The sequence below is a fragment of the Penaeus japonicus genome, unplaced genomic scaffold, assembly GCF_977035675.1.
Source record: "Penaeus japonicus unplaced genomic scaffold, GWHDUDI00000001_assembly GWHDUDI00000008, whole genome shotgun sequence".
NCBI classification, from domain to species: Eukaryota; Metazoa; Arthropoda; class Malacostraca; order Decapoda; family Penaeidae; genus Penaeus; species Penaeus japonicus.
In genome coordinates, this window is record NW_028234410.1 from 921755 (window position 1) to 939254 (window position 17500).

General features: G+C 41.4%; 1 protein-coding gene across 3 annotated transcripts in view; it reads left to right on the forward strand.

Moving 5' to 3' along the window:
* The window catches only part of LOC122253192 (uncharacterized), an 83563-nt gene that overhangs the window by 55703 nt on the left and 10360 nt on the right, over window positions 1–17500 (forward strand). For all 3 annotated transcript variants that reach the window (XM_043016056.2, XM_043016057.2, XM_043016058.2), the window contains exon 4: window positions 17197–17309. In XM_043016056.2, coding sequence (XP_042871990.2) covers window positions 17197–17309 — 113 coding nt within the window. The remainder of the gene's footprint in view (window positions 1–17196; window positions 17310–17500) is intronic.

Below are 17500 nucleotides of genomic sequence, written 5' to 3' on the forward strand. Positions count from 1 at the left end.
CGCGTCGTCCCGTCGTCCCAGTTCCGGCCCCACGAGAACGCCCTGTCGCCGGCGTCTGCGATGCCGGCTTTGTAGCTCCACGTCCGGCCCGGAAGCCTCGTGGGATAACACTGTAGCGATTATTTCCGTTGCCGTCGTCGCTTGCCAATTGGCCTTTGAACACGATGTGTGTCTGCCTCCGGGAGACCTGGACCTAGAATAGGTAAACATTTAGCCACTTTTCTTGATGTAATGTCGCATTTCATGTCGTGTTTTTGAATGCTTTTATTAATAGTGGAAGCACGCTATTGTTTGAGGTGATTTTGGTCTTAATCGTTTGGTTTTAGCGGTACTCTCTCTATATCTATCTATCTCTATCTCCGATATTTTCTCTCTATATATTTCTATTTCAATCTCTATCTCCCACTCTCCCCCTCTTCCCTTCTCCCTCTTTCTCTCTCTGACGTCAACATCTCCAGCTCCGCCTCACAAGCGCAAGTACGAGTCCTAAGGGATCGCCTCGTCAGCCGCTGGGAGCCGCATCGCCTTCCTCCTAAACCCAAGTCTGACACGCCATAAAATCATCTGAGTTGGCTTGTGGCTGTAAACTGCGACGAAATTTTAACGCTCCTTAAGTCACAAAATATGCAGTTATGTTTCAGATTAGATTATTCATCTATGCTTTTGTTCGTTTGTCTGTGCTCTTAAACCGTTCTTGAAGAGCACTTGTTGCCATGTCCTCGCCTCCATCCTTTTGATATTTCCCGAGTCAGTAGTTCTAATTTCCGTTCGCATCTCGAATTTTCTCTATCGTCTTACTTGTTATTCCTTTTCTTTCCTGCTTCCTAAGTTCCTTCCCTATTCCTCGCTTTTGTTTCCCCGGCTATCCTGCGTGATCTTTTCCGTCCAGTGCGCTTTCTCCGCCTTCACTCGAGCATTTCGGCCCTCCTTGCAAAATAGCGCTGATGCGATCGGTAATCTAATATTGCGGTGGTTGAAAGCTGCTCTCTTGTCCGCTAATCCTTTTAGGTCGTGGATACAACTTTCGCCTTTGAAAGCGAGGTTTGGTCGAAGCCACTTTCTTCATCGACGTTCAAGAATTAAAAGATAATCTTGCACATGTTCTTGATGCACTGGCCTCGTTTGTCTTGGGGAGGATGCTCGCACTGCTAGTATTATGTCGAGAATATTGGCCTGGCACGGACCACTTGCCTCGTGGCCGTTGCTATGAATGCGAACGGTATTGCAGCTTCCGGTAGGTAAGGCATTATTTTTTTCCTATGGATTGCAATGTATATGCTGCAATATCCATGACAGGAGGAGGCATTACGATTACTTTGTCTCCGTTTAGAATGATACTAAAAAGAAATGTTTTCCCTTATTCGTAGGTACGTTTTTCAGTAAAGGAATATTAAAAAATACATATATATATATATATATATATATATATATATATATATATATATATATATTGAGATCTAGTGTTATAATGAGAATTTTATGGATGCCCAGGTTCAAATGGTGATTCCTATATTATACCTATACTTATTATCGTTGTGTGTATGTATATATATATATATATATATATATATATATATATATATATATATATATATATATATATATATATATGTATATCATATCTGTGTGTGTGTGTGTGTGTGTGTGTGTGTGTGTGTGTGTGTGTGTGTGTGTGTGTGTGTGTGTGTGTGTGTGTGTGTGTGTGTGTGTGTGTGATATGTGTAGTGTGTAGTGAATTTATGTATGAACGTGACATGAAATTATATGAATATATTATATTGTTTTATGCCACAAATTGATTTCCATTTCCATTCCGACAACCCTTTCAAAGTTGAAAGAATTATGCGTGTGTGATGATTAAAGCGTGTTATCCACTTATTCTTTCCGTGTATTTTCTTGGCGGCATTAATGTCCCATGCGGCTGAAAGGCTTTGTAGAATGGATCCCGGGAAAGGTGGTGTGAGGGATCAGTCTAGAAATTTGTTTGTTTCTCGATTATTTATCATTATTGATTTTTTTCTCTCTTTCCAGGTAAGTGTGTCCATCAAGCACTTCCGTAGAACCGGTATCGTAAGTTAAGGATTTCAGGTTCGGTTATCTGTCACTTTTTATATATATTTTTAGATTTGACCTTTTCAAAGTAGCGACAAACTTCCGTTTTCGATTTCTATACACACACACGTACACACACATAGACACTTACACACACTCACTCACTCACTCACTCACACTCACTCTCACTCTCACTCACTTTAATACACACACACGCGCACGCACACACACACACACACACACACACACACACACACACACACACACACACACACACACACACACACACACACACACACACACACACACACACACACACACACACCAACTTTATACAATAAGACCGAAAAAAGAACAGCAAATCCTGAGAGCGTAGTTGACAGCGGAAGGCAGCATCATGCATTTCTAACTCCGCGGCTGTCATTGAGTGACAGTTCCTTGTATATCACATTTAAATGAATCGAGAAACACTGCATGCTGATTACATTTATTAGATACAAATTATTTTTTTTATCGAAATACCATCTGGAATACGTTATTGTCTGTTGATCATTAAGAAGAAAAAAATCTTGGGTACACGGTTACAGAATTTGTGCATCCACAGTTGAACTTTATGACTATATTCTTTGAGATTTAAGTGGCCATTTTGTAAGTTTAATTCCACTTCTCAACTTGATCAATTACTCATGAGTTCTCCATTTGACCGACGGAAACCTCTCTCCTCTTTCTTCATTGCACACTCTATACGCCCATCCTCATCGTAGTGCTTTTGATTTTGTATTTATTGGGAAATGCATCACCTCAAGTCAAATCTTCAAGAATGGGGCGCATATTTTGACGATGCTCCTTTTCCAACCCTTACTTACCCTGCATTATTACTTAACTAGTTTGATTCATCTTAAAGTCACAATCGTCTTTCAGGGAAAATATTATTATGAATATGTGACTTTTTGTCACCTGCAGACAAGTAATCCTTTGCGCGCCAGATGATGTGTCTGTGCTCCGCCCATTCCCACCCATCTTCTCACACACCCACTTTCCCCAACTCGTGTTTGTTTAGGTACTAGCCGCTCCAAGGTACTCGCGTCCATGGCTCGCATGTGTGGCTTTCTAGTCGCGTTTGAAATGCCTCTTGATATGGAAACAATCTCATTCATTGTGTATTTCGAGTGTTTCGCTCAATGCCTTCTACGCGAGGAGGGCGGGGCAGTGGACGACTGGACGTGCGGGGGAGCGAATACGTCTTGGGAGTTTTGGTCTGATTAAGTGTCAGCTGATGACTTTTGTCATGCTGTGGCAAGCCAAAGCTTCTCGTCCAAGTTTTTTTTTAATCATTTGTGCGCCTTCCCAATTTCCAAACTTCTCGGTCCTATAGTCATTCTCGCTGCCTACGAAATTCCCCACCCGTTATATATATGTGTGTGTGTGTGTGTATGTGTGTGTTATGGCATCCAAACTAAATCAGAAGTGTGCCATAGGCTGCACGTCCATTATTATTATTATTATTATTATTATTATTATTATTATTATTATATCCACCTAACGAATGACTGAAAACAAGGTTAATTAAATAATCTCAGTATATTAAGGTTAGTAACAAATGCGTATCACTGCACACAATGTTCGATCATTATAATTATTCTATGCCAGAGCCTTAATGATCTAGAAACTCAAAGCAACTTCACGTCATGAAGTTCTCGGTCTTTCATCCGAGCGGCAGTGTTGACTCAGGAGCACTTTGTGGGTTGCGGGACGGCCAGGGGGGAGCGGGTATCAGCCTCGCTATAGCAATCGTCAAAGGAGCGAGGCGTCTTTGAAGTCTGTGTCAGGCGTCTGTCAAGAGTAATGTTAAGTGCAGTGTTACGCGTCATTCTGTTTGAACCATGAATTTGGTTTTCAGTCGCATCAAAATAAAGCTTTTCTTCTACTGAAATATCGATGTCTAAAGTGAATGAGTTAATTAATCATTAGACAGCAAAGTCTGACACGCCTTTTCCACAAAGATGTGAAATTAGAGCCCAGTCTATTCTCTGGCACTAGCAAGGCATAAGATGCAAGTGTTGTCTTTTGACGAATATATTTGCTGATCGTTACGAACTTTATATTTATTTTACTTTATGTACTGGTACTTTTTGTTTGAACTCTTGTCTTTTACTGGATTTTTTCGCCATCTTATCCAGTATCTAAGGTCGCGCTCAGTGGGCTCGTTTTTCTCAGATTTGGGTGTTTTATGTATTGGATTTGGTGTACTTTTTGAGTCAAGTGAATGGAGACTTTGACGAATAACTCCCGTCAACGCTCCTAGTCTCGGGGCAGTCGGAAGCATTGCTACTTCAGTTTAATGTGCCACGTATTAATCCATGGCCACAGGAGGGTCCCATAACAAATCTTGTACTGATTCTGTGTGAAAACCTAGATAAAGTGTTAATGTAGGCTGCTTCTTGTCATCTTGACTTCTTGCAGAGGTTGCTTCGCAGTAAATAGATACAAATTGATGGCGCTCGGTTGATCAAGATTTAGCAAAAAAGGGATTTTAGTGCTGTGTTTATATGCATTCATATTCACAATTTGCTATATTTCTGACAAGAAGGATACATTTAAAGCAATTTTATCAGTCGAAAGTTCATTAACTGCATATCCCTTACTCATCTTTTAAACTCATTTTGTCATGATCGTTAAATAAAGACACAATTGCAAATGTCTTTAAAATGATACGAGCCACAGTTTTCATTCCTGGGTAATCTGCCAAAGCTGCCAACTCTTGCGAGATCAGCGTCAGTGTCTGATACTCCCCGTGCCCTTCATTCAAGCGTCACCAGATGGAGTCTGCGGTGAATGGTCAGTGCGAGGGTTTTTGCTTAGCCTGTCCGTGACAGTTCCGATCCGTGAGTGATATTTTTGGCATAAAAACAAGCAAATCGAATTGTTATTTCACACCTGTAATAGCACACACTGTCTTTCATTGCTGTGTTGTGTAAAATTAAATTTTGATTTGTTGTTTCCCTGCGATGGTCAATCTTGGCCGAAAATGTAAACAAATCGCATGTGCGTGGACGCGAAGACTGGCTGTCTGCTGCATTGCAGTTGCAAGTGACGTGGACTTCATGAGAATACTAACAGCAACTTTGAGTTATTGTTATTGGTAGTTATTGGAAGACTCTGTAGGCGTTACAACACACATACACACACACACCATGAAGGGTATAACACATCATGCAACATATTTTCATCAGCAAAATGTTCCCTTCCTGGGCTTCAACTCCGACTCGCCATCTTAAAACCAAGACATGTTTTCTCTCACTGCCAATTTCAGAGCTGTCTTCAATTGATGTTCTCGTATTTCCTTTTTGAAATGCGGAGTGATCCTACTCTTCTTTGTTTTTGATACCGTACACGTTTTTGTGCATAGATACAATGTAACATAGATTGCTGAATAAAAACACTATTTGAGGGTATGTTATTATATAAGCGAGATTATCTACATGATTTATTTCATGTTGTTTTAACCATGGAGTTTCCAGAGTAAATAATTCATGATGATTATAAAAGGGGAATGAATCAATAGTTAAATACCTATTTAAAAAGTTTATTGACGAAGGAAAAACTGGGTTACGCATTTTACAGTGCCTCCAAGAGGTGCACAGGTACGCCGAAAGAGACTGCGCGTGAATCCGCGTAACCTGTTCCAACGCGTCGACAGAATCATTCGATTAAGGCGTCTGCCGACCGAGGGGAGAAGCGTCGTGTGGTACCATAACCCAGAGGTGTCTGGTGACCTGCAAATGTTTAGGTTCTCACTCTCACTCTCTCTCTCTCCCTCCCTCTCTCTCTCTCTCTCTCTCTCTCTCTCTCTCTCTCTCTCTCTCTCTCTCTCTCTCTCTCTCTCTCTCTCTCTCTCTCTCTCTCTCTCTCACTCACTTTCACTCTCCCTCCTCCCCTCTCCCTCCTCCTCTTCCTCTTCCCCTTCCTCTTTCTTCAGGATATGATCAGGGCTCGAAACCCATGGTAATTGTAACCATTATCACCATGGGGAGCGGAATCGTGTTCAAGTTTTCTAAAAGTCCTTATAAGCTAAATTAACGAAGAGAGCGTTGCGTTATAAAAGCAACCGGAAGTGAATTTCCGTGGCTGAGGGTTTTCGGAACGTCAATAAGCGGGCAGGGTGGGCGGGCGGGCGCCCCGTACTTTTCCAACAGTTTCTGCGTGACTCCTGTTTTTCTTTGCCATCGGCCGCCTAGCCTACTTTTTGCCCAGACTTTATGTTTGGTCTTTTGCATTCACAATATATAAATGACTTTCTTATGTAGAACTTAATTAATTGTAAACCGTAAAAATATTGTGATTGTACGTCTGCATACATTCTGCATATATACATAAATACACTTTGCACATACGCAGAGATCCGCATCTTCATATAACGATTCGAGTGAATTGAAAGGAAGCTCTGGAAGCGCATAGCTCCGCCGGAGCGAGAACCCGTACTGCGCGATTCTTCCGGTGGAAACACGACGGGGACGGTGGCAGAAGCGGAAGCAGCGTATTAAGAGTTGGGAACCTTGTATGGAGGCAACAGAGACAGTTCACAGCGGGTAGAAACGGAAAGGCAACAACAAGAGCATTTTTGAACTGGTAAAATCGTGAGCGGTTGATCGTGTAGTGAACTGTTTTGTTATTATTATTTTTTGCATAGTTCTCTGCATAACAATCAACCAGACTTTCTTTGCAGACTGTGTTATATACCAGCAGCAGGCAGATTTATTCCATATATATTTTTTGCAGTCAAACGGGAAGGGGACTTTCAAAATCTTGAGATTATAAGCCTAGTGGATTTTCTTATTATTCGGCATATGCATTTGGTTATTCATCTTACGCATAATTGTAGTTTGACAGTCGTACATTTGTGGCTAATTTTGAAATCTCAGTTCGGGAAAAGATTGTATATAAATGCACATGTGTGTTGTATATATATATATATATATATATATATATATATATATATGTATATATATATATATATATGTATTTGTGTTGTGTGTGTGTGTGTGTGTGTGTGTGTGTGTGTGTGTGTGTGTGTGTGTGTGTGTGTGTGTGTGTGTGTGTGTGTGTGTATGTGTGTGTGTGTGTGTGTGTGTATGTGTGTATATATATATATGTATGTATGTATGTATGTATATTACGCACATATACACACATACAAATATACACATATATACACATATACACATAATATACATATATATATTATATATATATATATATGTGTATGTGTGTGTGTGTGTACTTACGCACACACACTCACACACACACACACACACACACACACACACACACACACACACACACACATGTGTGTGTGTAATATATATTAATATAATAATATATATATATAATATATATATATATAATATATATTTGTGTGTGTGTGTGTGTGTGTATGTGTGTGTGTGTGTGTGTGTGTGTGTGTATGTAATATATATATATATAATATATATATATATATATATATATATATATATATATATATATATTATATATATAATACATATATATATATATATATATATATATATATATATATATATCATTCATGAAAATTGAAACCAGTTAATAAGCATTCTTTATGATCGAGGAAATTGTAGAAATCCGGCTCAGAAAACAATTAGTTTATTTTCCACATAAAAGAGTGACCTCAACGGATGCGTCCCTTGTTTTCGCGTTCCAGTCACTCACGTGACTTCAGTCAGGCTTGCCAACCGAAAAAAAATCATTGTTTTGATGGTATTGTAACCGAAAGTAAAGTTGTTGTTGTTTTTAGTAAATACCGTTGTCTATTTTATATGTATGTTTACAGTAGGACTGTTATACAGTACAAAATATATGACCTGATAAGAGAAAGGTTGGTCAGCTTGCTTACGCTTACGGTACGAGTAGAGGAAGTTGTGGTGACTCACAGGAACCGAGGAAGTTATACTCCGAGCATATCGCTGGTCCGGTACTATGACGACCTCTTTTAAAAATGATATAAAACGGCGTGAATATACAGATTGACCATAACGGCGAAAGCTTTGTTGGTTTATCTAGTGAAGTGAAGTTACTGCAGAAGATATCTGGAACGGAAGGAAGACGACGATTTCATTTTAAATCGAGGCGGTTCCTGGAGTTACCTGACCTTAATTTTGTACCAGTAATTTCCACATCCTAAGGAAGGAAGGAAGGAAAGTTTAAATGGTGAAAAGGGAGATAAACATTAAAGGTCCATGGTAATAGAATTCGCCGGTGACGTTTTATAATGTATATTTTTATTGGAGATATATTTTTCAACAAGCACGTACATCACACGCAGTTTTTGCTTACTGGATTCTTTTATATTTGCGGGAACGCTCCTCCGCTCTCGCATCTGCGATTAGAATCTAAACTCAGTTATTTGAGACTGACTATGTAAGTGCATGTGTATGTGTGTGTGTGTGTGTGTGTGTGTGTGTGTGTGTGTGTGTGTGTGTTTGTATTTGTGAGAGAGAGTGAGTATGACACACCCACGCACACTTATATATCTGTGCACACTTGAATGCTTCTCCCTTCCCTTCCCTGCTCCCCTCACACCTGGCTGACACTTGTGTGAACACCTGACAGGTGGTATGACGCAGGCCAAAGTAGTTCCTGTGCATCCATCCTTCTCATCCACCCACGCTAAGGAAATCCGTTTCCACTGAACCCACAAATCTTTGTTATACTCACACTACCCATCATCAACGGAATAACCGCCTTATGTAGTATATCTGTAATGTTTTCATGTCTCATGCACAGCTGTTCTTTATAGATTGCATAGCTTAGCATATGGTAGTCAGAGCAGGCACGCACACACACCCACACGCATTCACATACATGCATATATACACACCCACACGCATTCACATACATGCATATATACACATACACACGCATACACATGGAAATATGGTTATTTTCGGCACTCATCTAAAATATAGGTGCCAATCTGCCGAGCGACGTAGACGCGTCACCAGTGCCTCTCATGCTCTGTTGTTGCCTATGAAAGGTGTCTCTGTTGCGAGGTTTTTTCGCATTGCTAATTGGAATGGCATCTTCCTGTTTCCACCGACTGGTCGCCATTTACAAATTATTGAGCTATTGAGAAAATTACGTTGAAAGACGTAACATGTATACCTTCGAAGTTGTTGTATATGACATATACACATACAAGTAGTAGAGGCTGCTTGTCGAGTCTTGGAGGAACCGGAAGCTGTGGCGCGGAGGCTGCTCAGTGGTGCGTGCTCCGCCGCCGCTCCTCCCCACTTCCGCTGATGCTTACCTTCCTGTGCGCTACCGGCGCGGCGGCGGCGGCGGCGGCCGGCCTCGCACGGCGCTCCTGCGGCTGCCTGCCGGGGCTGTCTTGCTTTATGAGCTTCTATTGTTATTAGTATTACTTTTATCGATATTATTATCACCATTATTTTAGTTAGAATCATCACGATTGGTTTTGTTAACATTGCCGTTATTGTTTTTATTGTAATTATTTATTATTATTATTATTATTATTATTATTATTATTATTATTATTGCTGTTGTTTATCATTTTACTACTACTATCTGCATTATATATTCATGATATTCATTATTATTATCAGCCAAGCAGCCCAAGCTGAAAAGGTCTGAATGAGAAAGGGGGCAAAAGGGACGATTTGAATCAGTTGTATTTTGTCTCTTCCTTTGAAATACTGATCTGGTCTTTGTTGATGTGCTCTGCTGTCTTCTCTGGAATAGTTTTATTTATTTATTTACCGGATATTTCTCTCGCCTGTGAGGAAGGAGAGCGAGAGAGAGAGAAAGAATGAGGGAGAAAGGAGAGCTAGAAAGGAAGAGTAAGGAAGGAGAGCGAGAGAGAGGCAGCGAGGAAAGAGAGCGAGAGAGAGGTAGCGAGGAAGGAGAGCGAGAGAAAGTGAGAAAGGAGAGCTGGGAAGGAAGAGGGAGGAAGGAGAATGAGAGAAAAAGAGTGAGGAAAGAGAGCGAGAGAAAGGCAGCGATGAATGAGAGCGAGAGAGTGAGAGTGAGGAAAGAGAGCGAGAGAGGCAGTGAGGAAGGAGAGCGAGAGAGGCAGTGAGCAAGGAGAGCGAGAGAGACAGAGAGGAAGGAGAGCGAGAGAGGCAGTGAGCAAGGAGAGCGAGAGAGACAGAGAGGAAGGAGAGCGAGAGAGGCAGTGAGCAAGGAGAGCGAGAGAGACAGAGAGGAAGGAGAGCGAGAGAGACAGAGAGGAAGGAGAGCGAGAGAGAGACAGTGAGGATGGAGAGTGAGAGAGCGAGGGTGTGAGCGCGCGCGGTTGTTAGTTCCGCCACGTCGGCCGCACGTCGGCGTGGCTGTGCTGTGTTCCCCTTCAGTGCGCGGAGACGTCCTGCGGCAACCGCCGGCCACCACTCGGATTTTTTAACATTATTCGTGTCATTCTCTTGGTGCTTCTTTTTGGTGGTTGCCTTCGTATTGATAGCGATGGTTATACAAATAAAATTGAATGATAATCGTTAATAGTTACACTGTAATTATTATTTTTATTATTATCGTTGCAGTTATTATTGTTATTATTAAATCTATTATCAGTGATTATTACTGCCGCTGCTTCTTCCCATTATTATAATTTATTATCACTGCTTTTATTACCACTACTACTATTACTACTACTACTGATGCTGCCGACTCATCTGTCTCTGCACAGCTACTTCTTAAGAATGGCAATACTTATTACTGAACCCGGAGCATACCTACTGCGTAATACGTTTAATTTGCAACAGATCCGCGTTCTTATGCGACGCGCAGCGACCGCTTGTTCGCCTGAGAGGCAGGCAGTCTTCAGGGCTTGACGGCCGGGTTTCTCCCAGGCACAGGGGGCACACAGAGGAAGCGAGAACGGCAGCGACGCCTCACTCTGGCCCCTTAGTGGCCTTACCTAGGAGCCTTGAGAGTGAGAGGGAGAGAGAAAGAGGGAGAGAGGGAGAAGGAGAAGGAGAAGGAGAAGGAGAAGGAGAGGGAGAAGGAGAAGGAGAAGGAGAAGGAGAAGGAGAGGAGAAGGAGAGGGAGAAGGAGAAGGAGAGGGAGAGGGAGAGGAAGGGATAGAGAGAGAGAGAGAGAGAGAGAGAGAGAGAGAGAGAGAGAGAGAGAGAGAGAGAGAGAGAGAGAGAGAGAGAGAGAGAGAGAGACTTGGAGTATCTTTTGGAATCTATATGGTTACGTGGTATAGTATGCCAACACAAGCCCACATTACCGCATCATCTCTTAACATTCTGAATATCCTATTTACTCACAGTCTTTTCATGTAGTCATATTTGTAATTTTTTTGAAGCTCTGATCACATTCTTTCGCGTGTATGCTTCTTATCTTCAGTTAGACGACTGAGGTGCCCTTGCTCCCAGTCTCCTCATTCAGCGCTTATGTGCATCCCTTTCTTTCAGCATGCCCTCTCAAACCCGCTCAAGAACCCTCACAGTCCAAATGGCACACGTCTGTGATGTCCCCTTTTATCACACCTTTTTTCGCCATCTTTCTTCAAGACACTTCTTTCCGAAAGCCATTTTTGTGGGGTGCTTTGACGCTGGCTGTATTGATTGCAATGTAATATGAATGGTTGGGTTCATTGCCTTGCAATGTTGTGGGGAAGGGATTCGCAAAACGCCTTTCTGGTCTCAGCATGGCTTGTCTTGATTTTCCATTGGGTGACTGCTATGTTTGTGCGGACATCAACAAATTGTTCTCACGTCACCTGTCTCAGAGGTCTTTGAAACCACTGCATGCTCTTTTCTTCACTAGGAATTTTGTAAAGCCAATCTCCTTTCCTCGATAACCTATCTCAGGCCATTCCTTAGTTACGATGAACCTTTTGCCATGACTTTCGAAGTCTCTAAATCAGCAAGCAGTCTACTGCCTTCTAACTTACCTTAACTCCTCTCTTCTCTCCTTTCCTACAAAGTCATTCTCTGCCCTTTCTCCCACTCGTTTCTATTTACTAAACATCGCTCAGCAATGCTTCACACAATTCTTTCATACTTAATTTCATGTGTATCACTTCTTTTAATCGGTTAAGTTAAGTTCAATAAACAGTTTCTTCTTGTCCCTTCATCTATACCTAATTCCCTCCCCTCTGTGTCATTACAGGATGCACAATTCCAGCCCTTTAGTTGCATAAACAATTTTTAATCGTTGTTACATTTGCAAACATGTTTATGTTTTTCACTGAAGAAGCTTATTTTTCTTATGAACTGTTAAAGTGTACAAAGAACTGAAGCATTTCATGGAATTCTGATCTCGCATCTGGGGTAGTTTTCCATCCTCCCATCTCGGCAGAGTTGGATTAAAAGCTTTCCATTTTATCCGCTCCGAAGCAATTGCTAACCCGTTGTCTCCACACTCCATTTGCCATGATGTTTCTCATCTGCTACGATAGCATCTGCTTCCTGTATAGCTGTGCGATGAACCGCTCACCAGTTTGCTGGGTCCTTCGAAAGTCGAGAACGATTCTCTATTATTATTACTCTGACTAATATCATCTTTACCTTCATCATTGTTATTTTTCTTTTCTTATTATTATGCGTAGTCTTGCTCTACCAATAGTAATAATAACCCTTTGTCATCCTTTCCAACTTCTGGCCTCCACCTCTGTAACTTCCTTGTCTTCCAAAGGTGGGTCCAAAGATCTTCGTAAGTGAGGGTTGCTTTTTTTAACCTAAATTTCATCTTATGCCTCACCTTAGTTTGGCCCATCTTTCCATGTATAAGAAAAGGAAGCGTCGTTTGTGGTGGCAGGATCTGTTTGATCCCCTGAATGATAAAACAAATTCTGTCTTCAAGGTATAGACTTCACTTGCTTTCTTGCAGATTGGTATATTAGGAAGCACAGACTTTTAGCTTTCCAAAAGTTATTATCGTTAAGTAACTATATAATCATGTTTCATCAAAATAACCAGGAAATTAGTTCCAAATTGGCAGGACGTTGATCCACACATATATGCACACGCACACGCACACACCCGCACGCGCGCGCGTACAAGTGTTCAAATGTTCCTTGTCATGTCATTCACTATTAAGTCTTGCTATTGACGTTGTGGCGTTGACGTTGGGCATACAGGGGAATATTTGAATCTTGAACAGTCGATTTGGGTGATGCCACGGGAAGCATTGGATGGCATTTGCCTGAGCGGTTTAGATGCCTTCCGTTCTTCCCGAGCTAATAACCTTCATAAACATTAAAGTGAAAGCTAAGTTAGGTTCTGGGTATTTAAGAAAGGTATTCGTGTGATACGTGTGTTTTTCTTTAAAGAAAACATTCAGACTTGGTTGTAATGCACTTTGAAACACTGCATAATCAAGTCAAGTCTATACAAGTGCAATTTCGGTGCATCGTCTAAAGGCCAGAATGATCGTTTATCATCACTATATGTGTTGTGTGGGTATCAGACGAAGACACTTTATGCTTTATGTCGCCATTAGTGTTTCTCTTTTGTAAATCTCTCTGCCGATGACGAAATTCAAACACATCTAGAACCATGCAGGACACCGGTCGACAGATCTGACGGGTAGAGTAGTTGCAGCTGGAGCAGCTTCAGTGGAAGAACTGTTTTATTCTTAAGCTCAAACGGACTGTTATGACAGTTTCAGAAAAAACTACGATTTTGCAAGTCATTTGTACAATGAAAAATGAATTTGTATGCTGTTCATCTACTCCTTAGAACTTCAGCTGCGCGCTGAAATTACTGGGATGTTATGAAATTTTCCTCTGAATTTTCTATGCAGCCTTTTTCTTTTATTATAGTCTGATTAACTTACTGTTCATAGTACCATCTTGTACGTAATACAAAGGATGGGTCTCATTTTAGATACGCTTATTTCATTAATGAGAAACTCTAACTTACTAGTTGTGTACCAGGGTTAAGATGGCTGTGGTTACCTTGAACTCATGCGAAGGTTTATCCTTCAGAGTCGTAGAAATATTCACATAAATTATATTGCAATATATATTCAAGGTGCAGAACAGTTGTGTTATGGAGACGTTTGGCAGATAACGAACCACCCTTGGGATAAATAGAGATTAGATGCGCAACCCGTGCAAGTATTTAGTAACAGCAGTGTCACCAATCAAATCATGTGATGTAAACACCAAAAGGAACAAATTTCCAGCTGCTGATAGTGGTTGATGCTCTCCACGGTGTCCCCCCTGTGCCTCAGCTCAGGACCCCCTAGTGCGGGACATACCTTTGTCGCCAGCCACGTTCTGCCTTACCTTACGTCAGCCGTCTGTCCAGCCCAGCATTCTCACCCTTACTTTATCTAATCCTAGTATTCCAACTTTACTGATTTTGATTTTTTGTAACGCAAATATTGTGTAAATGGTCGGATTTATCCTCCCGTAAAGATGGATTGATTGCTTGGATATAATGTCATAGGAGATTCTTTCACTCCACCATCACCGGGAAGTGTTCCTTTTCGTTAAAGTGGTGTACTTTACCGACCGTTTTCTTGCATCCTTCCGACTTCACTATGCACTACACTACGTCACTCCACCTGAAGGTCTTTAAGGGTGATCCCTTGGGCAAAGCATCACCGATGTGCAAGTTTTTCAAGCCGAGATAAGTACGAAATCATTGGGCACATACCTTAAACTGACATTCGGGAACATACATAAAATATGAGACGGCCCCTATATTCGCCCATATATTTACTACGGACGCCCAAGCCATGAATTATCCGGAAGGAATTTACGAATATTAGTTTTTATTTTAATGAACTTGACTTTACGCGTTGGCTAACTGTTTCACAACACTTTCTGCACCGTACGAATACTAGGCGAGAATTTAAAACAGTGTTTCGTAAGAGTAATGGTAGTCATAAGAATTTACTATTAGTCGGTCATCCTTGGTCACCTGATCGCATAAATGCGTCCCATGAACAGAGAGAAAGAGACAGACAGACAGACAGACAGACAGACAGAGACAGAGAGATATGCATCCCAAGTTTTATAAGGTATATATGTAATTTATATTCCTCGTTAAAAACTATATATATCGTACGGCTTTAGGTTCAAGTATTCTTTTGTGGTTTTGAATGTTAACTCTCCTCTGTATCCAGTTGTCCTGAACCATTGCTTATATGCTGCTAGACGAAACCAATAGTCATTCGGTTCGCCGCGTTATATCGAGCGGGGGGAGGGAGGTACTGGGAAGGCCCCGGTACTGAGCCATAAACCTCCCGACGAAGCCGAAACGTCTTGTACTGTTTGTCCCGCGGGATGTTTATGGCCCCGCGGAGCCGTGTCCACCACCCAGGGGGAGGGACTGCGAAAAGAGAAGAGTATGGGCGGAGGGGAGGAGGGAAAAGGAGAGCGAAGGATTAGGTAGAGAAGAGACACAGACACAGACAGAGAATTAAAATCTATACTACATTTATATCTACACGCTTTGTTTATATCATATCAATTCGTATGAACCTTCAACCAAACTGTATGAAAAAAATAAATGCTGAAGCTTGATTCACATTGTATAAGTACAAGAAGCTACACACACACACACACACACACACACACACACACACACACACACACACACACACACACACACACACACACACACACACACACACGTGTTTGTTTGTTTGTTTGTTTATTGTGTGATGCTTAGGAGGAGGAGGATCCCTTCATCATATTCCAGGATTTCTTCATTCTTTGATAGTTCACCTGTTTATAATACTGCCGAAGACTTTTCATAAATCCGAGCCGCTGTTCATTGTAGTTGAAGGCAGCCGCGTTCCTTCTAAGTACGCGCGCCCATCAATCAGACTTTATGATAGCGAGCTGCCTAAGGTTTCTCTCTCTGCGTGTTTATTGAATTTCTCACCTGACCCGGAGCTCCGTAGGGGCGCCTCGGGAATCGTGACTTCCCGTGGCGTGGCGGAGGAGCGCCAAGAAAGGAGGAGGATGTGCTAGCCGAGAAAAGGAAGGCCAAAGGATGCTACGGGAGAAAAGGGAAGGCCAAAGCATGTTGTCTGAGATAATGGAAAGCCAAAGAGTTCTGCAAGAGAAAAGGCAAGGGCGAACGATGCTGCTGGAAAAAAGGCAGGCCGACGGATGTGGCAGGCAAAACGGGAAGGATGTTATAGCAGAAGAAGAGAAGGTCAAAGGATGTTACAGGACAAAAGAGAGGGCCAACGATGTTACAAAAGAAAAGGAAAGCCAAAAGATAATTTAGGAGATAATGGAAGAAAGCGTTGGTGTTCAAGGAAGTGGCTGCAACGGTCGTCTGTTAGACAGTTGACTTGGTAGACAGATTTTAATATATATTTTTTTATTTTACTACTCCTTTGACCCTCCAGGAGGTTTCGCAATGGAGGTAGTAGTAACTCACATTACGGCCAAAGTTGCAGTTAGATTCAATCTTTAATTGGTCAAAAGATTTCAATGGTAGCACAAGTAGATATCTTCGGACGTTGCCTTACTTCAGTTCTGGTTCTTTAAATCAATCATTTGTATGTTTTCGATGCAAATAGAAGTTTAAAGAATAAAATTTGACGAAATCTTCCTGGCATCATGAGGAAGGCAGGATTTGAACTGATTTTCCATTAAAACAGGATTTTTCAGAACCTTTGAGGGTATTCTCTGAAATTTATTGACTGAAAGTCATACTTTTAGCAACGAGGCAATGTCAAGTTAAATACCGATAAAGGAAAGATGTGTTTGGCTGCTTTAGACGATCCACGATGGGAGCTCAGCGAAAATTTTTTCCAGCTAACTAGATGTAATCGCCTTGCACAGTTAATGAAGAGTTAATGAAGGATACACCGATAAAGATTTGTGTCTGTACCTGTCACAGCCGCGGTACGGTATACATGACGGTGCATGGTGAATTTGGGATTTTGCAACGATTAGTCCAGACATATTTTTTGTGTCTTGTTTATGTTCCGGGATTTCTTAGATGTTTCTCTCTGTTCTTGGAATGTTTATGTATTTTGTAATCGTAAGAGAGAATTGTTATGATATTTCGAAAAGTTACTGGAAGCATTCCCGAAGCCAGGGATACCTTCCGTTGAGTTTATGTGTGTAGAAGGTCGTAGTAAGAATATTTGTAGAAGGTTTCCTAATTTCAAAATCATTTTCAGGCAATAGCGTCGTAGAAGGAGAATTTCGAATCATCAATCAGAATTTCTGGCGGGGGCTGGAAGACCCTGCGTCGGAGGAGTACAAGGCGATGGCCCAGTCCATAGAGAGAGAGGTGAGTGCGTGGGCGTTCGTGCGTGCGTGTATTTGCAGAAACCAGCTTGTTTTTTGTCGTCAATTAAAGATGTAGGAAGCTAGGAAATGCCTTTAAGATTTCTTACAGTATTGATAATGTTTTAATATTTTGTAAGAATAACGGAAACTGAGTGTAATAGTTATAGTGATAAATGTAATGATTATATCAAT